Here is a 25,489-nt window from a genome sequence, read left to right as displayed (position 1 = left end):
GAATAAAGTTTTTTTCCCCTAAAATTTGTCAAAAAAATTTAACATTTTTTTTAAATTTTATTTTATTTTAATTTGTCTAAAAAATTTTATTTGCATCAAATATATCCTTAACAGTTAAATTTTTTTAAAAAATTTAGGGATCAATCCAACAACGATACATGACAATTATGTCTAATTTACTTGTATTGAAAGTTGTTCTTGTGAAATTATTGTTAAATTGGCCTTAAAATTAATTGTCAGGAATATATTTGATACAAATTGAATTTTTTTAAGATAAAATTTAAAATAAAATTTATGTTTATTTTTAAAACTTCTAACAAATTTTAAGACAAAAAATATATTTTACTCTATTATTGTTTATATACGCTTTATCAATTTAGATTTTTGTAAAAAATAATTTTATAATAGAATATCAAAATTTGTATAATTAAAAGGTTTAAAATTTTATTCTTGTTAACTCGAAATAAAAATTTTAAACACAATACAAAAAAGAAAAAAAAAACTATGTAACATATAATACAAGTCTTTTAATGGATGAAGTATATAGACATTTATTTATCTTATACGATCTTGGCATACCATGATACCATTTATCAGTTTCATAATAATATAAAATAAATAATTAAAATCTTATATTTACTCGTATTTTTAAGTTTTAACACTAAAGTTATGAATCCAATTATTTTTGTTGTTGTTGTTAACAAGTTTATGGACACCACTGTACGCACGTAGCTTATTTAATTGATTTCTTAATATATTTATAAATTAATTTTATATTTTATATTTTTTATTGTTTAGTGTCTACAGCACTAACTCCACAAAACAATGTATCTCAGTATCTCCGTCCTCTTTATATATAGTTACAATTTATTATTATTTAACATATAAAATTAATGTAAATTCATAAGTATCATCATTTCATCACAAATAGAATATGTTGGAGGTATTTATGAAAATATTCATATTTATATATTATAATGACTAATTAATTAAATTTGGGTGCGTGTGAAATTCAAACCTACCACGCCATCACTAGTACTATATAAACCCAAGAAACCCCATCTTCCATTCCCATATCTCACCCAACCATCAAAAATCACTCTCCATTCAAAAAAAAAAAAAAAAATCACTCACACCCTTTAAAACACCAAATTAAATAATAAGATTTTTCAAAAAAAAAAAAATTCATATGGCGCCAGCAAAAACCCTCACTCACTTGGCTGAGCAAAAAACTCTTGAGTCCAGCTTTGTGAGGGATGAAGATGAGAGGCCAAAAGTTGCCTACAACCAATTCAGCGACGTGATTCCAGTCATATCATTGGCCGGAATCAACGACGCAGATGGTCGTAGGGCCGAGATATGCAAGAAGATTGTAGAAGCATGCGAAGATTGGGGAATATTTCAGGTTGTGGATCATGGTGTGGATACCAAGCTCATTTCCGAGATGACATCTCTGGCTAAAGAGTTTTTCGCCTTGCCACCGGACGAGAAGCTTCGCTTCGACATGTCCGGTGGCAAGAAGGGTGGTTTCATTGTCTCTAGCCATCTCCAAGTAAGAATTTATCTTTTTTTTTTTTTTTCATAATAAGTATCTAAAAGAATTTATAGATTACAAATCACACCAATTAATAATTTTTGCTCAACTTAAAATGAATGATTTGTAAAATCTCTCCAAATTTAGATATTGAATTATGGACAACAATAATTTTTCGTACTAAAATTATTCATTAGTATAAAATATATTTTAAAAATAAATTAAATTATATATATTTAAAAATTAATTTAATGTACAAATAATATTATTTTAATTCACATATATGTGTACGAAAGTTTTGTGTTAATATAGTAAAAATAATTAATTACATGCTTGTCGAATACACAAATCCTTGTTAATTTTGCCTCATGGCTTTGAATAAAAGGATTTCCAACAATTTAAACACATTAATTCTTGGGTTGTATAATTAATAGAACATTAATAATTTAGATGTTCAAATAACACAATTCATAACACAGGGAGAAGCAGTGCAAGATTGGAGGGAGATAGTGACATACTTTTCATACCCGATTCGCAACCGCGACTACTCGAGGTGGCCGGACAAGCCGGAAGGATGGATGGAGGTGACGAAAAAGTACAGCGAGGACCTTATGGGGCTTGCATGCAAGCTCCTAGAGGTCCTCTCAGAGGCAATGGGGCTAGAAAAAGAAGCACTAACAAAAGCATGTGTGGACATGGACCAAAAGGTTGTGGTGAATTATTACCCAAAATGCCCTCAACCAGACCTAACACTTGGATTGAAGAGGCACACAGACCCAGGCACCATCACACTCCTTCTTCAAGATCAGGTTGGTGGGCTTCAAGCTACAAGGGATAATGGTAAGACTTGGATCACTGTTCAGCCTGTGGAAGGTGCCTTTGTTGTCAATCTTGGAGATCATGGTCATGTGAGTATTCCCTATGCAATCTTTTTTTATTTCACTCTCTCTCTCCAAAATATTTTTTTATGAATTTAAATTTGTAAAATATTTTATACAGTCGTACAGTTATATATGTTCTTTTAAATGATAATTCAGGTGGTAAATGTCAAAAACAGTCATTTTTACTAATATGACGTTACGTAATTGAATACACGTGTAAAATTACTTTACACTTACCATGCATAAAATTTATATAACATAAATTTTAAAAGAAGAAAATAATATTTGACCCTTTAGTTTGATAAAATAAACTAAATATAAGAAGACTTATTTAAAAAGAATATAGAGATTAGATTTGGACTCGGACTTTTTGCAAGTCTACTTAAAAAAATAAATGTTTTTACCTTTTAAATTTTTTTTCTAAGAGAATTATTTTTGCGACTTTTTTTTATGTGGACGATGGAAAAATTCAATTAAATTTGGGGGAAAAATTAGAGATAAAGTTCAAGTGCAATTCTTGATATATTTTTTTACGTATTTTTTAAATAATTTTCATATATTTTAATGAAAAATGAAATCAAATTCATGAGTTGTTTCTTACTTAAAAAAAGATATGTATTTTGTCACGTTAAAATTATTTCTTGAAGATTAAACTATTTTTTCTTCAAAAGTCATTATAAAAAATTATATAGTAAAAACTCAGGTACAGTCGACTTCATGTAAAGTTGATACTTGAGAGCTGTTAGATGATTTGACTGATTTGACTAAATTTTCATCTAACAGCTCTCATATATCAACTTCACGTGAAGTCGACTTCACATGAGTTTTCACCAAATTATATCTAACTAAAATGATAGTTTACTTCTTTTGGTAAATAAAATGTCAACTAACTCAGACTTTTATTGAAATGATGTGAATTTAGTTTACAATAGCTCATAGTTCATATCTTATTCAAAGTTGACTGCTATTATAAGTACACATAACAAATTCTTTATTATTTTCTCTGAATTTTTTTTTAAATAAATTTAGATAAAAAAATGTCAACGCATTAGAGATTAATTTACATTTTTATTCAAATCTTTTACGTGTAATATTTTCAACAAGTGTTTTAAATAACACAATCTTTTTTTTAAACACCAAAAAAACAACACCATTTTTTTTAATTCCAAATTTTTATAGTTCAGCCTATTAACACTTATCACAATTTACATCACCTTTAGAATTTAACGTGATTCCATTTAAAATGTTCATGAACCGTTTTCTCTCACTTTCCTATCTTCTAAGTTCTAACTACAATAACTCATTTTTGAAAATCAAAGAGACTAGAATTAATAGACGAAACAATATACATGCAAAGTAAACTATAAGCTGACGCAAATTAATAAAGGGTCAATTAAGTAATTTAATAAGCTATATATAATTAATTCACCGAAAAAACAGGTGCCAAGTAAAGTTCATCTCATGTGGAAAGATAGAGTCCCCCATCTTTGAATGTTTATTAATAATCACATTTTTCAATATTTATCATTGAAGAAAAATCTGTCCACATCAATATTTTATGAAAAAATCCACACACACACGCATGCTACACATTTAGCTCTTTTTTAGCATATTTATTTTGAATATAAATTTTTGGTCCACTTTGTTACAACTTTTGAAATGTTCTAAATTCAACTATTTTAATCAATAAATTTAGATGGGCCTACTTAATACCCAAGCTAAAGGAGAGGCTGCGAAATAAAATACACTAATAAAAAAATGCAATAATAATACAAGTGGTTTGACTCCGGTGATTTTATAGTGTATTTTAAATTTTATTTAATATAATATAACTAGCAGATATTTTTGAACGAAATATTATTACTATTATTATGTGAAGTAAGTAGAACTTTAATTAGGGTTGGACCAAAGAACTATTAATTAATACTTATATATGGTGGACTGCTTTAATTCCTCTAAAATTACGGTATGGGTTGGTTAAGTATAAGTTATGTAACATACATTTTTCAAAAAAAAAAATATTATATTTGTGGTGATTATATTTTAATAATTTAAACTTTCAAATGAATTAACCACATTTTATTTGAAACAAATAGTATATTTATTTTTTAATAACTACATGATAAGCATAAATTCTTGGAAATAATTAATTATGTGTTGGAAATGAATTAATAATTTTCAAAAAATAAGAAATAAACTAATCACTTGGTATAGATTTTAAATGATAATCTAAATTGAACCATTTTTTAATAAAATCAAAATATGCTCGATCAATCAATTTATGTTATTATTATTATTATTATCATTAATTAGTAAGGCCTACTAATCCCTGAGCATTAAGTAAAATCATAGTTTTTTTTGGTATGTGAATGACTAATTCATTGCGAAAAACGAAAGCTAGAGGCTGAAAATGTAAACCCAAAGCACAAAACCCTAATAAATAAACACAAAGATAGATGGTTTGACTGTGCTGATTTTTGTAGCCTATTTTAAAATGTTATTTATTTTGGATAATTATTTTAACTTCTATCCTTTTTTGTATAATAACTACTTTGAAAATTTAAAATGTTTAGCCTTTTATAAAAGTTTTTGCATTTAACACTGTATAATCTAAATTATTGACAAGAATTATACTAATTTTTAGGTTTAATGAAATAATAACATTTTATTTTATTAGAAATTAGCTATCATCATACCATAATATTTTTCAAAAAAATAGAAATAATAATAATAATCTATACTTCTCTATAGAAATAATTTTTCATTCATATATTATTTTTTTTGTAACATACAATCTCTTTATTTAATTTATCTAAATTATATATGTGATATAATTTTTTTGGTAGTTCCTAAGCAATGGTAGGTTCAAAAATGCTGATCACCAAGCCGTTGTGAACTCAAACTCTAGCCGTTTATCCATCGCCACATTCCAAAATCCGGCACCGGATGCGATCGTATACCCTCTTAAGGTCGAGGAGGGAGAGAAGCCGGTGATGGAGGAGCCGATCACCTTCGCCGAGATGTATAGGAGGAAGATGAGCAAGGACCTTGAGCTTGCTAACCTAAAGAAGCTAGCCAAGGAGAGGCAAAACCTCCAAGGCTTGAACAACACAAACAAATTGGAAGCCAAGCCTCTTGATCAAATTCTTGCTTGAGTAATAAGTAGTTGCAACTTTCATGGGCTATTTAAAATTACTTTAATAAAAGTATGTTTACAATTTGCGACGGAATACTTATTTGTCCGTCGGATTAGAAAATACCATAAAAAAATATATTTACATATTATCTCTTAAGCTTTGTGATTTGTATGTCCAAAGTATAGGCCCATGTTTTTTTTTTTCTTTTTGTGTTCTGTTAAATTAAAGCTTAATCATATGAGGATATGGCTTTAATTTGTTGTTTCTTTGCCTAGGTCATAGGATCCATGAATATCTATGTAAACACTACTTTATAAATGGGAAATAAGAAACAACGAATTGATATTTGTTGGAATTGGTATCAATATTAATTAATTTTTATTTTTTTATTACAAATATTGGTTCTTAGAATTATCAATCTTTTAACATTTTGTCTCATAACACACACACACACACACATATATATATATATATATATATATATATATATATATATATATATATATATATATATATATATATATATGTGTTTACTATGATGTTGAGGCTTTAGTATGGTTTTTTTTTTAAATTAAAACTCTATTATATTTCTTTGATTGTTAATTATTATGTGGATATGGCTTTAATTATATTAATTTACTATATTTAGTAGTATAGTATTTCTTTGATTGTTATGAGTTAAGGCCATTATGTTGAGAGTAAAATATATTTTCCTGGTTATATATAGGATATAAAAATATTTTATATACACTAAAAATAAATTATTATGTATTTATATATAATATAATTTTTTATATAATTTTAATATATATTATATATTTTAATAATATTTTATATACATAGTTGATTTAATAACTTTTTTTAATACGTAATATAATTGATATGACATTAAAAAATAAATACTATAATATTATGTGAAATTAATTTTGACTAAAGTTAATCACAACCGCCAAGTACACCAACATCCATAGATCTATTAAACTAACGGCTTGAGATCTATCAGTGTATATATAGGTTGAATCTAAACCGTTGACGGCACCTACTACATACTCGTCCTGAAAGGGAGGGAAGCTACAGATAGATACTATGATTAAGCCAATTATTACTTTTGTCTTTTCCTTTTTTATTTTTAGACCATCTCCAATAGGGAATTCATCCCAATTTTTATTTATGGTTCACCTGTCATAAAAATAATTCCACATCAGTTTTTGCATTATAAGCAATAAATAGAAACTCAATGCATCTCTCTTCTCCATTAGAAGGAACTAACTGTAGTCTCTATTGTTGACCCACTTAATTAATTAATTAAAATTCTTAAAATTAATATAATTAATTTTTTTAATAATATAATTTAAATTTATAAATTTAAAAAAATTCACTAATAAAAATATTAATATTAAATAAATTCATATATAAAAATAATACACAATATATAATTTAAAATTATATTAATTTACAAAATTATTTAATATAAAAAAATATAGTTAAACTCTATTATTTTGTAATGTGGTTAACATTTAAATTTTATAAATAAAAATAAATAACCCACTAAAAATTATTTTATAATATATAAAAAATTAAATTTATTTTTTGTGTAAATAAATTTAATTAATTATAATTGAGTATAATTATTTTAATTATGATTTAAATTATTAATATAAATTATTAATTAAATAATAATATAATTATTTATTATGATTAATTATAATTAAATTATTTTAATAATATTAACTATAATTCAATATAATTATTAAAATAATAATTAATTTAATAATTATACTAATTAATTAAATTATAATTAATTAATTAAATATATTATATTAATTAATTAATTATAATTTAATTATTTAATATAATTATCTAATTAATTATTATTTTAAAGATAACTTGCCACATGGCAAGTTATCATTGGTAGGATAGAGTCCCTCTGAGGAGGAATTCGTCTTCTTTGAAATTTGTGGGAGGACTTTCATATCCTTTTCTCTAATGCTTGGAGTCCCTTTGTGTCAGGAAAAAGTGAGACAGGGACTCTCCATCGGAGTTGCTCTTAGACCATCTCCAGTAGAAAACTCATCCCAATTCCTGTTTATGGCCCACCTGTCATAAAAAGTAACTCCACATCAACTTTTGCGTCATAAACAGTAAATAGGAACTCAAAACATCTCTCTTTTCTCCATTAGAAGGAACTAACTTTAGTCCATATTGTGGTCCCACTTAATTAATTAATTAAAATACTTGATATTAATGTAATTAATTTTTTTCAATAATGTAATTTAAATTTATAAATTTAAAAATAATTCACTATTAAAATATATTAATATTAAATAAATTCATATATAATAATAATACACAATATATAATTTGGGGTTACACTAATTTGTAAAATTACTTAATATAAAGAAAAACATAATTAAGCTTTATAGTTGACGACAAGCATTGTGAAATTGTCATATGTGTTCAATCAAGTCCTCTTTCAATTGTCTATGCTGCTGCCTATTTCGAAGTTGGAGATTTTTTTGGAGAAATTGATGGTATGGTGCGAAATCTTCTTCTCCCAGCTGAGGTTGTGATAAGCCATTTTCGACATCATCATACTCTAAGCCCTGAGTAAAATTTTCTGCATAAGTGTCTCTTTCATCCTCAACAATCATATTATGCAATATAATACAAGCTCTCATTATGTTGGCAAACTTCTTCTTTTTTCAAAAACGAGCTGGACCACGTATAATTGCAAAGCTTGCTTGCAACACTCCGAATGCTCGCTCCACATCTTTTCTTTGCCCTTTTTGGTATTGTGCAAATAACTTGCGTTTCTCCCCTTATGGCTTTGAGATTGATTTGACAAATGTGGCCCATTCAGGATAAATACCATCTGCTAAATAGTATCCCATAGTATAATTATTACCATTAATAGTGTAATTTACCTCCGGAGCACGGTCGTTTAGAATATCATCGAACACTGGAGAACGATCTAACATGTTAATATCGTTATTTGAACCAGAAACTCCAAAGAACGCATGCCATATCCAAAGGTCTGAAGATGCTACAACCTCAAGTACCATGGTTGCAACCCCACGATAACCACTCATGTACATACCTTTCCACGTCTTTGGACAATTTTTCCATTGCCAATGCATGCAGTCAATGCTACCCAACATGCCAGGGAAGCCACGACCCTCCGCCATTTGTAACAGGTGTTATACGTCATTTGGTTTGGATTTTTGCAAGTATTCATCATCGAACACCGAAATGACACCTTCAACAAATTTTTCCAAGCATTCAATTGTAGTGCTCTCGCCTATGCGCACATAATCATCAACAGCATCAGCTCCTATGCCATATGCTAACATGCGTATCGCAGCGGTACATTTCTGTAGTGATGACAAGCCTCTTCTTCCAGTTGCATCAACCCTCTGTTGGAAATACGGATAGACGTTTGAGAGAGCATCTACTATCCGAAGGAACACATGTCTTCTCATTCAAAATCTCTGTCGAAAAATGTCAGCATTATACACCGGTTCACCTGCAAAGTAATCTTGAAAAAGGCGATCATGTCCTGCTTCTCAATCTCTGTTGATCCATCTACGAGTAATTGGGATAGAGCTTCTATCGATATCTTCTTCTTCTTAATCTTGGAGTAAACACTCATCGATCCAATTATCTATGACTGTGTTATCTTGCCGTCTTCTTTTGCCATACAAAGCCTCATTAAACATATCATCAAAATTTCTAACCATATTTAGAAATGTAATTTTTATTTCTCTTTCGAGGTGAGAAACAAGAATTGAAGTAGAGTTGTAGAGTCATGGATAGTTGATATTTATAAGTGTGTCTGCAATAAGTACCTTAACGACTAGTTAACGGCTAGTTTTGCAACGGCTAATTTTGCAACGGTCACTTTCATGAACAATAAGGGCACAATAATATTAACTAATTTAAAAACTTACATCAGAAATAAATAAAACAAACTACATCATAAACCAGTAATACGTAATAAAAATAAGAACATACTACATAACACTACGAATACAAGGAACCATTAAGTAAACCACTTGGCGATTATTTTCTCACATGCAATCTCATGAAGAGCTCGTCGTTTTTCACTCATTGTAGACGTGTCAGCATTAAATATTTGCATATCCATTTCCCTTTTTCTTTCCTTGGCCATCCTTTCCATTTCCCTTTCTTTTGCTTATATATCCATTTCTTTAATATACCTCTAAGTTTGTAATTCTTTTTCTTTCATTGTTGCTTGAACTTATAATTCTTGTTCTTTATTGCCGCTTGAATTTGTAACTCCTTCTTTTTTATTGCCATAATCTTTGCTCTATGTTCCTTCTCCTCTTCTCTTTCTTTTTCCCTATCCATTAATTCCTTTTCTATAACATTCTTAATATCTTCCATGAGAGATAATTTTTTGACAATCGATGATTTTCTTTCACTAAAATCTTCAGACATCTGTGCTTTTTCCTTACCTTTTTGCTTGCTCTTCTTTGATCCTTGTGGTGGAACGGGAGAGTCCACACCGGGTTCGTCAGTCAACGATGTTTCTGGATATGATGAGGATGAATATGCTCCAGTTGCACTAACCTTGGTTCTCTTTGAGCCGCCACTCTATGTAGGTAGTTGACTTCTCCATTTTTGCTCCAACCGAAGCATGTTCCAATGCCTCTCAAAAGTAAATTTTTGACCATAATTTGTGGAATAAAGATTATAAGCCAACTCCTTTATATCATCAACGTTCGAACCACTCCTTATGTTTCGACTAGCTTGATCGTAGCAACCAGCAAATTGTGCAACAACCTTGTTGATCTTATACCATCTTTTCTTACGTGCAACTACCCCCCTTGTCATGTCGGAGCAAAATTCTACACAGTAGCTATGAATTTGACTCCAAAATATTTACCCCTTTAGATCGGTACGAACTACAGGGTCAGTGGAAACATTTAACCATCCACTGATCAGCATCTCATCCTCTTTCTAATGCCAGTGTTGAATACTATCTCGCCTCCGATCTTCAATATCATCATCATTAAGGTCGATAGCATCTAATCCATGAGGGTTGGCAAAATCTGAATATTGCGAATTTGGACTAGATTGTATAGGAGTCTGAGAAGATGGGTTAGAAGAGCCACCAACACCAGATGAGTTATGTCTTGATGCACTGAATTGAGTTGGAAACGGCAAGGAAGTTGGAGTAACATTTATGATAGAGGGGTTAAATATGAACGAAAATGAAAAATGGGGTGTTTGAGAATTTTGATTTTGCGATTGGAATATAGGAAACTAATTATTATAACGAGCTTGAAAATTGAAATTAGAAAGATTTTGTAGATTTGGATTTTGAAATTAATTTGGTAGTGTGAAGTTTTGATTTGGAACTTGAGAGTTTGAGGTTTGAGATTGTTGGGTATTTGGAATTTGAGGAAAGTTTTGTAAGTAATTGAAGAAAGAGTTGAGTTAGTTTGGATCCATTTTTTTGAACAAAAAATAATAGTAGCAGAACTTTGATTTTGTAAACTTATAAGAAGATAAAGAAGAGTAGTAGATAGTGTGAGAATAGAAGTGTATCTAAGTGGTATATATAGAGTAACAAAATATTAATTTATTAATAATAACGGTAACATAATAACGGCTAGTTTCTAACGGCTAATTTTACAACGGCTAATTTAATATAATAATATAAATATAAATAATATTTAATATTAATTATGATATAAATAATTAATATAAATTATTAATTAAATAAAAATTTAATTATTTAATCTAATTAATTATTATAATTATTAATAAATTAATTATAATTTAATTACTTAATTAATTATTATTTAAATAATTAATATAAATTATTAATTAAATAAAATTATAATTATTTAATTTAATTAATTATTATATTTATTATTAAATTAAATATTATTTAATTATTTAATATAATTATTTATTACAATTTAATTATTTAATATAATTATTTATTTAATTATAATTTCATATATATTTATTTAAAAGGTGGCAAGTTACCATTGGTTGTCCTTGAGTCCCTCTAAGCAAAGACTCTTCTACCTTGAACTCCGTGAGGAAACTCGTTTCTCTCCTTCTCCAACGGAAAGTTTCTCAAAGTGTCAGAAAAAAGTTGAATGGGGATCAGTCATTAGAGGTGCTATCGACCATCTCTAGTAGGGAACTTATCCCAGTTCCTGTTTATGGCCCACCTGTCATAAAAAGTAACTTCACATCAGCTTTTACGTCATAAACAGTAAATAGGAACTTAAAGCATCTCTCCCTTCTCCATTAGAAGGAACTAACTATAGTTCCTGTTGTGGGCCCACTTAATTAATTAATTAAAATTCATAAAATTAATGTAATTAATTTTTTTCAATAATATAATTTAGATTTATAAATTTAAAAAAAAATCACTAATAAAAAAATTAATATTAAATAAATTCATATATAAAAATAATATACAATATATAATTCAAAATTATATTAATTTATAAAATTATTTAATATAAAAAAATATAGTTAAACTCTATTATTTTGTAATGTGGTTAACATTTAAATTTTATAAATAAAAATAAATAACTCACTAAAAAATATTTTATAATATATAAAAAATTAAATTTACCTTTTTATGTAAATAAATTTAATTAATTATAATTGAGTATAATTATTTTAATTATGATTTAAATCATTAATATAAATTATTAATTAAATAATAATATAATTATTTATTATGATTAATTATAATTTAATTATTTTAATAATATTAACTATAATTAAATATAATTATTAAAATAATAATTAATTAAATAATTATATTAATTAATTAAATTATAATTAATTAATTAAATATATCATATTAATTAATTAATTAATTATAGTTTAATTATTTAACATAATTATTTAATTAATTATTATTTTAAAGATAATGGCAAGTTATCATTGGTAGGATAGAGTCCCTCTGAGAAGGAATTCGTCTTTCTTGAGACTTGTGGGAGGACTTTCATATCCTTTTCTCTAATGGTTGAAGTCCCTTTGTATCAGGAAAAAGTGAGAGAGGGACTTTTCATTGGAGTTGCTCTTAGACCATCTCTAGTAGAGAACTGATCTCAGTTCCTGTTTATGGCCCACCTGTCATAAAAAGTAACTCCATATCAGCTTTTGTGTCATAAACAGTAAATAGAAACTCAAAATATCTCTCTCTTCTCCATTAGGAGGAACTAACTTTAGTCCCTATTGTGGTCCCACTTAATTAATTAATTAAAATACTTGAAATTAATGTAATTAATTTTTTTCAATAATGTAATTTTAAATTAAATAATTCACTATTAAAAGTTATTAATATTAAATAAATTCATATATAATAATAATACACAATATATAATTCGGAGTTACACTAATTTGTAAAATTACTTAATACAAAGAAAAACATAATTAAGCATTATAGTTGACGACAAGCTTTGTGAAATTGTCATATGTGTTCAATCAAGTCCTCTTTCAATTGTCTATGCTGCTGCCTATTTCGAAGTTGGCCATTTCTTTGGAGAAATTGATGGTATGGTGCGAAATCCTCTTCTCCCATCTAAGGTTGTGATAAGCCATTTTTGACATTATCATACTCTAAGCCCTGAGCAAAATTTTCTGGATAAGTATCTCTTTCATCCTCAACAATCATATTATGCAATATAATACAAGCTCTCATTATGTTGGCAAGCTTCTTCTTTTGTCAAAAAACGAGCTGGACCACGTATAATTGCAAAGCGTGCTTGCAACACTCCGAATACTCGCTCCACATCTTTTCTTTGCCCTTCTTGGTATTGTGCAAATAACTTGCGTTTCTTCTCTTGTGGCTTTGAGATTGATTTGACAAATGTGACCTATTCAGGATAAATACCATCTGCTAAATAGTATTCAGTAGTATAATTATTACCTTTAATAGTGTAATTTACCTCCAGAGCACGGTCGTTTAGAATATCATCGAACACTGGAGAACGATCTAACACGTTGATATCGTTATTTGAACCAGAAACTCCAAAGAACGCATGCCATATCCAAAGGTCTGAAGATGCTACAACCTCAAGTACTATGATTGGAACCCCACGATAACCACTCATGTATATACATTTCCATGTTTTTGGACAAATTTTCCATTATCAATGCATGCAGTCAATGCTACCCAACATGCCAGGGAAGCCGCGACCCTCCGCCATTTGTAGCAGGTGTTGTACGTCATTTGGTTTGGGTTTTCGCAAGTATTCATCTTCAAACACCGAAATGACACCTTTAACAAATTTTTCCAAACATTCAATTGTAGTGCTCTCGCCTATGCGCACATAATCATCAACAGCATCAGCTCCTACGCCATATGCTAACATGCGTATCACAGTGGTACATTTTTGGAGTGATGACAAGCCTCTTCTTCCAGTTGCATCAACCCTCTGTTAGAAATACGGACAGACATTTGAGAGAGCGTCTACTATCCGAAGGAACACATGTCTTCTCATTCAAAATTTCCGTCGGAAAATGTCAGCATTATACACCGGTTCATCTGCAAAGTAATCTTGAAAAAAGCGATTATGTCCTGCTTCTCGATCTCTGTTGATCCATCTACGAGTAATTGGGATAGAGTTTCTATCAATATCTTCTTCTTCTGAATCTTGGAGTAAACACTCATCGATCCAATTATCTATGGCTGTGTTATCTTGCCGTCTTCTTTTGCCATACAAAGCCTCATTAAACATATCATCAAAATTTCTAGCCATATTTAGAAATGTAATTTTTAGTTCTCTTTCGAGGTAAGAAACAAGAATTGAAGTGGAGTTGCAGAGTCATGGATAGTTGATATTTATAAGTGTGTTTGCAATAAGTACCTTAACAGCTAGTTAACGGCTAGTTTTGCAACGGCTAATTTTGCAACGGCTAGTTTTACAACGGTCACTTTCATGAACAATAAGGGCACAATAATATTGGCTAATTTAAAAACTTACATAAGAAATAAATAAAACAAACTACATCATAAACCATTAATACGCAATAAAAATAAGAACATACTACATAACTCTACGAATACAAGGAACCATTAAGTAAACCACTTGGCGATTATTTTCTCACATGCAATCTCATGAAGAGCTCGTCGTTTTTCACTCATTGTAGACGTATCAGCATTAAGTATTTGCATAACCATTTCCCTTTCCCTTTCCTTGGCCATCCTTTCCATTTCCCTTTCTTTTGCTTTTATCTCCATTTCTTTAATATACCTCTGAGTTTTTAATTCTTTTTCTTTCATTGCTGCTTGAGCTTGTAATTCTTGTTCTTTCATTGCCGCTTGAATTTGTAACTCCTTCTCTTTGATTGACATAATCTTTACTCTATGTTCCTTCTCCTGTTCTTTTTCTTTTTCCTATCCATTAGTTCCTTTTCTCTAACATTCTTAATATCTTTCATGAGAGATAATTTTTTGACAACCGATGATTTTCTTTCGCTAAAATCTTCAGACATCTGTGCTTTTCCCTTACCTTTTTGCTTGCTCTTCTTTGATCCTTGTGGGCGAACGGGAGAGTCCACACCGGGTTCGTCAGCCAACGGTGTTTCTGGGTTTGATGAGGATGAATATGCTCTAGTTGCACTAACCTTGGTTCTCTTTGAGCCGCCACTCTGTGTAGGTAGTTGGCTTCTCCATTTTTTCTCCAACCGAAGCATGTTCCAATGCCTCTCAAAAGTGAACTTTTGACCATAATTTGTGGAATAAAGTTTATAAGCCAACTCCTTTATATAATCAGCGTTCGAACCACTCCTTATGTTTCGACTAGCTTGATCGTAGCAACCAACAAATTGTGCAACAGCCTTGTTGATCTTATACCATCGTTTCTTACATGCAACTACCTCTCTTGTCATGTCGGAGCAAAATTCTACACAATAGCTATGAATTTGACTCCAAAATGTTTCCCCTTTTTGATCGGTACCAACTACAGGGTTAGTTGAAACATTTAACCATCCACTGATCAGCATCTCATCCTCTTTCCAATGCCAGTGTCGAATACTATCTTGCCTCTGATCTTCAATATCATCATCATTAAGGTCGATAGCATCTAATCCATGAGGGTTGGCAAAATCTGAATATTGTGAATTTGGACTAGATTGTATAGGAGTCTGAGAGGATGGGTTAGAAGAGCTACCAACACCAGATGAGTTATGTCTTGATGCACTGAATTGAGTTGGAAACGGCAAGGAAGTTGGAGTAACATTTTCGATAGAGGGATTAAATATGGACGAAAATGGAAAATGGGGTGTTTGTGAATTTTGATTTTGCGGTTGGAATATAGGAAACTGATTATTATAAGGAGCTTGAAAATTGAAATTAGAAAGATTTTGTGGATTTGGATTTTGAAATGAATTTGGTAGTGTGAAGTTTTGATTTGGAACTTGAGAGTTTGATGTTTGAGATTGTTGGGTATTTGGAATTTGAGGAAAGTTTTGTAAGTAATTGAAGAAAGTATTGAGTTGGTTTGGATCCATTTTTTCGAACAAAAAATAATAGTAGCAGAACTATGATTTCGTAAACTTGGAAGAAGATAAAGAAGAGTAGTAGATAGTGTGAGAATAGAAGTGTATCTAAGTGGTATATATAGAGTAACAAAATATTAATTTATTAATAATAACGGTAACATAATAACGACTAGTTTCTAATGGCTAATTTTACAAAGGCTAGTTTTACAACGGCTAATTTAATATAATAATATAAATATAAATAATATTTAATATTAATTATGATATAAATAATTAATATAAATTATTAATTAAATAAAAATTTAATTATTTAATCTAATTAATTATTATAATTATTAATAAATTAATTATAATTTAATTACTTAATTAATTATGATATAAATAATTAATATAAATTATTAATTAAATAAAATTATAATTATTTAATTTAATAAATTATTATAATTATTATTAAATTGAATATTATTTAATTATTTAATATAATTATTTATTATAATTTAATTATTTAATATAATTATTTATTTAATTATAATTTCATATATATTTATTTGTCATGTGGCAACTTACCATTGGTTGTCCTTGAATCATTCTGAGTAGGGACTCTTCTACTTTAAACTTCGTAAAAAAACTCGTTTCTCTCCTTCTCCAATAATAAGTTTCTCAAAGTGTCAGAAAAAAATTAAATGGGGATCAATCATTAAAGGTGCTCTTAGGGTTTTAAAAAAAATTAACTTTAACAATAAAATTATATAGTCATCATAATTATATTCAGGGTAAATAACTTTCGGATTCTTAACTATTTTTTCGTAGGACATACTACTCTTTAATTATCACTAAATTTGTACTCTATGAGAAAATTTCATCTATTTATTTAGTTCAATAAATTTTAATAATTTAAAAGATATAAAAAAAATATTAAATGACAGATGAATATAGTGAAAAGGAATTGACTTGCACTATAGAATAATTACAAATTTTTTTCGTGTTTTAGATATGGGTATTGATTTAACTATGGTATCTTTTTTTTTTTTTGACAGTAATCTTTCTTTTTGGTTTTTGGTTTTCAACTTTTGTTTTTGTCATTGGTTTTCAACTATTTTTCAGGTTTTAGCTTACATTGGAGCCTTTTGGAAGTCCACAAAAGAAGAATCCAAACCCAAACAAAAAGAATACTATCATGTCAAAAATATAAAAAAGACTAGTAGATATTGGGCTTTTAAGTATATCAACCAATAGCAAAAAAGAGTATACTTTTCAATGCAAGATTTGGGCTATGAGCCCTAGACTACCTTATGAAAAAAGAATAAAAAGTTACTACCAAAATGCAAAAAGAAAAGAAAATAATAAAAAACCAATAAAACAGCATTTGAAAGAGTTATGTTTTAATATTCTATTTGATTTAAGATAAATGTAGAGATGAAATAAAAATATTTACTAAAATAATTGATTATTGAAAAAAATATTATTAAAATTTCACTCTCTAACTTAAAAATTTTAATTTTTTGTGTTTTTTTTAAATACTAAAATAACTAAAATTTTATGTTTCGAGAGTGAAATTTTAGTTTTAATTTTTTTAGCACCAAATACAATAGAGAGTTTTATAAAATGTAAAAAAAGAATTAAAAATAAAAAATAAAGGTACCCTTAATTAGGGCTTAATTCTAGACAGATTACAACATACTAATATTTTTTTCTGAAAACCAACATACTACTAATATTACTACCATTAAGAAAGTATTCGTTCTGACTTTCAAAATGTGACTAATTATCTGTGTATTTGTTTATTGTTTATGAACTTAATTATTTGTGCCAACCTGCTTTGATTTTTGTGACCTAAAATATGAACATGTAATCAAGTAACCCCACCATTATTTATTATCTCAACAAAAAGTGTGTTCACATTGGGCAATGGCTATCTAAATATAAATTTTGGAAGCATTTCAAGTGCACCGGGAGTATCGGTGCACCAGTTGTTTTAACCGTTGATCTGAATTATAAAAAATATATATAATATATATTAATTCAGATCAACGGTTAAAATAATTGGTGCACCGGTACTCCCCGGTGCACTTGAAATGTTTCCTATAATTTTATATAGTATAACATAATACAGACTTTTCATATGATGATGGCAAAAGTTTCTATAAATATAAATATGAATATATTTATAAGTAATATTTCAAATTAATTCTAAAAAAAAGTAGTCGACATTCTAACTTTCAATAAATTTTAATTATTAAATTAATTCTTAATTTTTTATTTAATTAGACAAATTAATTTTTATATCAAATTTTAATAAAAATTAAATAAATTTATTTTTATCGTTATTTAATATAAAATATAACCGACTCTGAAAAATTTTATAATTTTTATACTGGTTCTTTAATTATATAGATTAATAATTTGATATGGATTTTATTCTGAGGATTATTCTGAACAATAATTTGGATCTGAACGTGAGGTTCAAATTATTTATTCGACAGCGTCTGACTTATTCTTGTGCCGAGGTGTCGCTGTCCGAGTTCTTTGTAAGGAGGTGGAGAGTAGTACCTACAAGAGATTCTTATACTTAAGTTTACAAGAATTTTAGGTAGATTTTTAATAAATTATAACGTGAATATACCTGAGGGTGTCAGTGTATTTATAGTAGAATTATTAATCATTTTTATTGGAGTAATTCCACCTTTATGGATAGATAATTATTCCTTTTATCTTAAGAGTTTGATAGAATCTATCTTTTAAGAAAAATAGAGGTAATAGGAGAAATTCAAAAAGATAATTACTTATTTAAATAAATAACGCTAGTCTTTGTCGTCGTGTTTAACCTCTTTAAAGAGATCGGATCAATTTTTTTGTTCTTATTGTATCTGACTCTATATTTTGAGTCATGAAGTATAAGACAAAATTAAAATTTAGAGATTAATTTAAATATTTAGTAAATAAAATATATTGAAAACTATAATATTTGGTTTAAAAATTTTTATGCTAATTTAGGGTATACTTTATATTTATTTACTTAATTATGATGTTACTTGACGTATGAGCAAGATTAAAGAGAAACATTCTGAACCTAAACTTTTTAAGACCAGGTCTTCAACAAGTCATAAAGTAGAATTATGCATCACGTAAAGAGATAATAGATAAACGAATTATTACAAGAATCTAGAATCTACATCATATATAGTTGCATGTGAAATTGTGGATTACTACAAACAAATTACACATACAGTATAATGCACCAATTTCAACATTTTTAAGCCTCTAATAATAGTTTATCTCTTATTCAATTGGTCAAAGTAAGACTTGGTTAATTAGCTTGAATTGTCCTCCAATAAATCAATTGCACGTCAAAGAATTCAATTTTAATTATCGGAATATATATTTCCTTTTAATGAAGTTTAAAAATTAATTTGGAACTGGAATTGTTTAAAAAAATTACAATTTAATAATTCTCAATTGTATCTTTTTAGGGTTCTCTCTCTCTCTCTCTCTCTCTCTCTCTATATATATATATATATATTATAGATGGTTACAAAAAATTAATTGATAATTTAAAATAAATATTAAAATATAAAATATATGTTAAAAATAAATTAATTAATTATTATATATTTATATATAATTAATTTTTTTATGTGTACATAATATATATATATATATATATATCAACTTAATTTTATTAGTTTACAAATAATGTTGAGTGTTATTTCACTTTATTGATTCAATTTGATTTTTTTGTTTTTAAATTTGTTGGACTAGAATTACAGTTCGTTATTCGTATTGTTCAGCATAATCGTATCTTAATATATATTTTATATTAGTAATTAATTATAGTGTATATCTAACATATATAGTTGTATCAACTATCAATCTTCATCACCAAAACAATACAAGTGTACCTTCTCATGTTTTACTTGCTTATGACTATTTTGAAAAATTAAAGTTGTTTTCCCATATGATGTTTTGTGACATCGTTTCTTAAATATAATCTATGCTTTAAGTTTTGTCACTGAAAAATATCAGCCATGATGAAATAATTTTACAAGAACTACATACATTCATTCATTCAAATTTTGCGTGGTTTGGAGGGATCTATATTGCATGTGAAATTGAGAACCACATGTAATAACAGAGAAATTTATTTGTTTAAAAGAAAAAAAAGGTTCAAAATCTCTAAATATAATAAAATTTAGTTAAAATAAAAGTGTCTGATCTAAAATTTTTTAAAATTACGTTTGATTCATAATATAAGATATTAAAAATAAGACATAAACGATAGAAATATAAAAATTAATATTTATTATTTTATTTAATGACAAAACTTAAATAAACTATAAAAATCTAATTATTTTCATTTTTTAATTTAAAAAATTAAAAAATATATAATAATAAAAAATTTAATTATAAAAAAATTAATAAAAAATAAAATATAAATTTTATTTTTATTAATATTATTATATTTTTTTATTAAAATAAATATAAAATATATTAATTTTAGTATTTTTAAATATAATATTTTTATTCATATATTTTCTGTAAAATATAATTTTATATTTTTATTTTTATCTTATTATTTGTACCCCCGTAAACAAACGCAGCTTAAAAGAATGTATATTATGAAAAGAGGAAAAAATGTAGAATACAACTATGGTTGCTAATGAGCGGGCCCATAAACACGTTATGAAATTGACTTTTGTTGCTCATGTGTCTATTATTTATCCTTTTTATTAAATAATATTTATTAATTATTTATCACACTGACGAGTGAAGACTCAGTCAATACCAAGTTGGATGTTCAGATTGAGATCCAGCACTTCAATTTGGTGTGACTTCATATATATATATATATATTGAAAAAAAATCAGTCATATTCTAGCTGTACCAAAAAAAAATCATTTTAAATATGGTAAAAATTCAAGTAAATTTTACGTAAAATTAATAGTTAAAAATTGTTAAATAATTTGATTGATTTGACTAAATTTTTATTTAACAATTCTTAACTACCAACTTCAAATAAAATTAGCTATATTTGAGTTTCTAATTTTAAATATTAATATAATAATTATATATATTTGCAATATGTGTTAATAACTTAATATTTAATACACGGATACTTTATTTTTTATTGGTTGCAAAGTCTGAATACACACGGATATACTTATTCTAAAATAAACATGAGGGATGACACACAGTTTTTTAATACCTTTGGCCTCAACTTTCTAACTTTAATTTCTATATAAGTAAACGAGTTAGAATTAAAATATTATATTAAAACTTTGAATGTTTGATCCTCGGAAAATATCAAATTATTATTATTATTATTATTATTATTATTATTTCAGCTCAAAATCTTTGATCACTTATTTTTTAATTGAAGTTGCAGCTTTACTGAAGAATCATATGCTAAAATATCAAATCATATTAATTTGAATCAACAAACAATTTTTTAAAACAAAAAAATATGATGAGAGTTTACAAATTCAGACAAAAAAAAAAAGTATTCCCCCATTGTTAGAGATGAAAGAGAATATTGTGCTACTCATTGTCTCACTCTGTCTTAAGCTTCAAAATCTTTAGATAATTATATAAACATTAGGTATACTTTTTTAAAACTATTTCATTAAAAAAATCTTATATTTTAATTAATTTAAATTTTTTTTATATTTTCTATTCAAACATAAAATTGGTTTTGCTAATTATAAAATATATTTAAAAAATATAAAATATTTATTTTCAAAAGTTAATTCAGCTTAATAAGTTATTCTATATATATATATATATATATATATATATATATATATATATATATATATATATATATATATCTTTTTTTTTACTAGAATATATACATAACATTTAAATTTTAAAAATAATTATTTAATTTAGTCTCTAAAATAATTAATTGGACACTTTACTTTGTAACAAGTTTTAGTAATTAGATGAATCTCTAATTTTTTATTCAATTAGAAAAATTAATTCCTATATCAGATTTTTGTATTAAAAACTAATAAATTTAAGTAAAACATTTTTTATTATTATTAAAAGATGACATAAAAATTTATAAAATTGGTTTAAACTATCTTATCCGTTTTCCAAATAAATGAATCAATAACTTTGATATAAAAATTAATTTAACATAATTAAAAATTATTTAAAAACCAAAAGTGTTTTAAAAGATAAAGTCAAAAAGCATAATGTGAACAAAAAAATTAGACAAAAGCATAGGCTGTGCCTGTTTGGAGAGAGGGCATTTTACTGAGTTAATAACCAGATTTTGAAAACCAAACTACTAATTAAATTGGTAGAGTTAGATAAAGCTTTAAAAGTTCGACTGATGATGTTCAATCATAGTTGAACTCGTTTGACACTCCTAAAAACAACTCATGTCTTACTCTCACAAAAAAAACTTAAAATAACTTAAAAAAAATCACTTACGCTAAAAGATGTACATAAAAAATCAACTACCAAAATTAATTATTAGTATAAAATAGTTATCAAACAAAAAAAATTATTAGTATAAAATATATGTTAGAATACAAAATATATTATAAAAATAATTTAAAAAATGCATGTATTTACACATAAATACATAATTGTTAATTTAATAATTATTTTTTAGTACGTACATAACATTTTTGCAGAAAATACTATATATGAAAAAAACCTAACAAAACTGTTTTGTAACTTTGAGAGAAGGGATATTTTCTCACAAAATGATCAAATCCGAACATCTAATTACTAGAAATATTCATCACCACAAAATTATAAAATCATAAATAGAGACTTACGCTTTGGTTTTTTTATTTAAATAAACCAAAAAAATTACATTAATTTCCTAAAGACGCAGGGATAGAAAGGTAGATGAAAATACGCAGGGCTACTTCAAGGAAAGCACCCGCGAAATGGGTAAAGCCTTCATTTTGGGGGGCGCTCGCGAATTGCTTCTGAGATGGCAGACTGAAGGATTGACTACTCAATCCATTGCTGGCGACCACAAATTAGAGGAAGTCGTGGATGGTGCTTGCGAAGTGGCCCATTTCAGATGCTGCAGCAGCAAAATGGAGCAACCCATTGGTGGCGCACACAAATTGGGCAACTCGTGTATGGTGACCATGAAATTAAATGGCGACCCGTCAGATAAGGCTGCAAATTCCAGTGAGAACCAGTCCCCCTACGAACATGCACTGGTAGAACTGGGTGGCCATGAACAGAGGTGAAGGGGTTTGGGACGGATATAAAATGGGAGAAGGCGGAGGGGACCAAGTCGAACATGCAGTAGAAGGGAAAGCAAGTTTAATAAAAAGGGTTGTGGGAAAAAAATTGTGTTGTGGGTTAATAAAAAGATGGGGACACAAGCACCATTAGTTGTGTGTCTTATTTATTTAGTTTTGTATACTTAGATTTAGTTTATGTAGTTTCGTTTCGCTTGAGTTAGGACATTGTGTATTGTATTAGTCGTTTGTTTTTTGTTGTATTTCTTTCCGTTTTAGTTTTATATTGTATTAGTCGTTTGTTGTTGAATGTTATATTGTATTAGTAGTTTCATGTAGTTTATGTACTTAAATTTAGGATTGCTTATCGTAATTCATAGTAATCATGAAAGAAACATGTTGTAACACCAAAGGAGAGCCATAAAATGAAATAAAGTAACAGCCCACATGTTACATAATTAGGCACAAAAGAAAAAAAAAAGCGGCGTAAAATAATATCAATATTGGGAAAGGTAGACTACTAATTGGCAGAAACATACAGACAGTGCCACCTTGTATGTTCTGGTTGCCTGCAAAGTCCACATCGCTTTTATAGTCTCGGCCTTGTCCATCTCATTCCTAATCCTTGTTGAATCGGACATCCTTCCATTGTACGTCGGAGGTGGGGGTTGGAACAAACACGTTGTCCTTCATATAGGGGCCACATCTCCTTGTCCAGCAACAGTGGAAATTCCATGTCGTAAATCCAGAACACGTTCTCAACACGGTACACTGCCTCGACATAACATTGCCAATCAAGTCTTGCATGTGCACATCAGCTAAAGCATGACATGGATAGTGCAACGTTTGGAAGTAACCACAGTCACACCTGTGATGTTCAAGGTAAACTCGAAACCTAGACTGCACCCCTACCGCTGCTATCTCATCTAATGTGAAGATTGACGTAGCTTTGTTGTACGACGTCACAAGCATCTGAGAAATTTCCTTTCTGTGTTGCCAGTATCACTTTTTGCATGAATTGCGAAAAAACTTGACCGCATGCAATATGTGCTTTTGCCTGTTAACCCTTGTTCATAATAGTGTATTAAGACGATGGTAGATAGACTTGACAATTGCACAAATTGGGAGGTTACGAGTACCTTTGAGGACGGAGTTGATACACTCCGAAAGATTGGTTGTCATGTGACCATATCGGTTACCGTCATCACGGTGCTATAGCTATTTAGGTGACTCTATACCTGGATCCAGGCCATCATTTGTGGAGAGGGGACGGGATCCTCGCTGCTGATTAACTCCAGGTAGTATTGCGCCTACTCTGCGTCTTAGAATACGCCGTGTTGACCAGGTGTCTTTTGGCTTCCTTACTCTTGAAACTTGTTGCAAAGTTAGAGGCAATATGTCTCACACAGTAAACATTGTGTTTCCATCCACACCCATCTCGCTCTAAAGCTGCCTTTATTGCTGCATGCCTAACAAAGATAAGCAGAATTCCTGATTGAGTCGCTACATGCCTCTTTAGGTTGGTAAGGAAAAAGTACCATGAATCTGTATTCTCCAGTTCGACAATCGCAAAAGCGATGGGCAAAATGTTGTTACTCCCGTCCTGTGCGATGCCCATCAGCAGGGTCCTTATATACTTACCATATAAGTGCGTTCCGTCAACTGAGACTAGTGGGTTACAGTGCTTGAAGGCTTCAACATACGACAGGAACGACCAGAAAACCTGATGAAACATGACACTGTCACGGTCCAATGTGTTACCGACATAGTACGATCGCATTTGTAGGTCAACAATTGTCCTTGGTATCACAATGCTTAATTAGTAAAATAGAGAATCGACTAAAACCACCATCAATAACAGAGTCCAATAAGTTTGACTTGCTAGCTATACCTGGAACGAATGCTTGTAGAGCGTTGAAATATCTTCACAGCTGGTCATATGACTCCTACCAATCACCATAGATTTTGGCAATTGCTTTCTGCTTTGCATGCCAAACCTTCTTATAAGAAACCTTGTACTCGTATGCTAACTCGACTGATCCTTGCAATACCCTTATGCAAATGGTCGCATAAGCATGAACCATGGAGAATATATGCTGGTAGATGACATTGCTATCAAGTTGAGCATGACCTTGAGATATCGAAGTTGCCAAACAACCATGAAGCCCTTGATTTTTTTCGAATTTTCCAAAATCTGAAAGACCTGGTCTTTACAACCTGTAC

General features: G+C 28.4%; 4 protein-coding genes across 4 annotated transcripts; 1 reads left to right on the top strand and 3 right to left on the bottom strand.

Moving 5' to 3' along the window:
• The first annotated feature begins 1,084 nt into the window (after positions 1 to 1,084).
• On the top strand, positions 1,085 to 5,907 carry LOC130966422 (naringenin,2-oxoglutarate 3-dioxygenase). The gene is made up of 3 exons (XM_057891229.1): positions 1,085 to 1,552; positions 2,014 to 2,442; positions 5,262 to 5,907. The coding sequence occupies exons 1-3, from the start codon at positions 1,190 to 1,192 to the stop codon at positions 5,568 to 5,570; spliced, it is 1,101 nt and encodes a 366-aa protein (XP_057747212.1). The 5' UTR covers positions 1,085 to 1,189; the 3' UTR covers positions 5,571 to 5,907.
• Positions 5,908 to 9,794: 3,887 nt separating this feature from the next.
• Positions 9,795 to 10,406, bottom strand: LOC130975274 (glutathione S-transferase T3-like). Its single transcript, XM_057900091.1, has 2 exons — positions 10,184 to 10,406; positions 9,795 to 10,102 (listed from the first exon to the last, which is right to left on the bottom strand). The coding sequence occupies exons 1-2, from the start codon at positions 10,404 to 10,406 to the stop codon at positions 9,795 to 9,797; spliced, it is 531 nt and encodes a 176-aa protein (XP_057756074.1).
• Positions 10,407 to 13,702: 3,296 nt separating this feature from the next.
• LOC130975266 (uncharacterized) lies at positions 13,703 to 14,311 on the bottom strand. Its single transcript, XM_057900085.1, has 2 exons — positions 14,090 to 14,311; positions 13,703 to 13,987 (listed from the first exon to the last, which is right to left on the bottom strand). The coding sequence occupies exons 1-2, from the start codon at positions 14,309 to 14,311 to the stop codon at positions 13,703 to 13,705; spliced, it is 507 nt and encodes a 168-aa protein (XP_057756068.1).
• A 601-nt stretch (positions 14,312 to 14,912) lies between these two features.
• LOC130975256 (glutathione S-transferase T3-like) lies at positions 14,913 to 16,064 on the bottom strand. Its single transcript, XM_057900076.1, has one exon. It carries the CDS (start codon positions 16,062 to 16,064, stop codon positions 14,913 to 14,915), a length of 1,152 nt encoding a protein of 383 aa, XP_057756059.1.
• Positions 16,065 to 25,489: the final 9,425 nt, after the last annotated feature.

This window comes from Arachis stenosperma, chromosome 1 (genome assembly GCF_014773155.1).
Source record: "Arachis stenosperma cultivar V10309 chromosome 1, arast.V10309.gnm1.PFL2, whole genome shotgun sequence".
NCBI lineage: Eukaryota > Viridiplantae > Streptophyta > Magnoliopsida > Fabales > Fabaceae > Arachis > Arachis stenosperma.
This window is presented reverse-complemented; position numbering and strand designations above follow the sequence as displayed.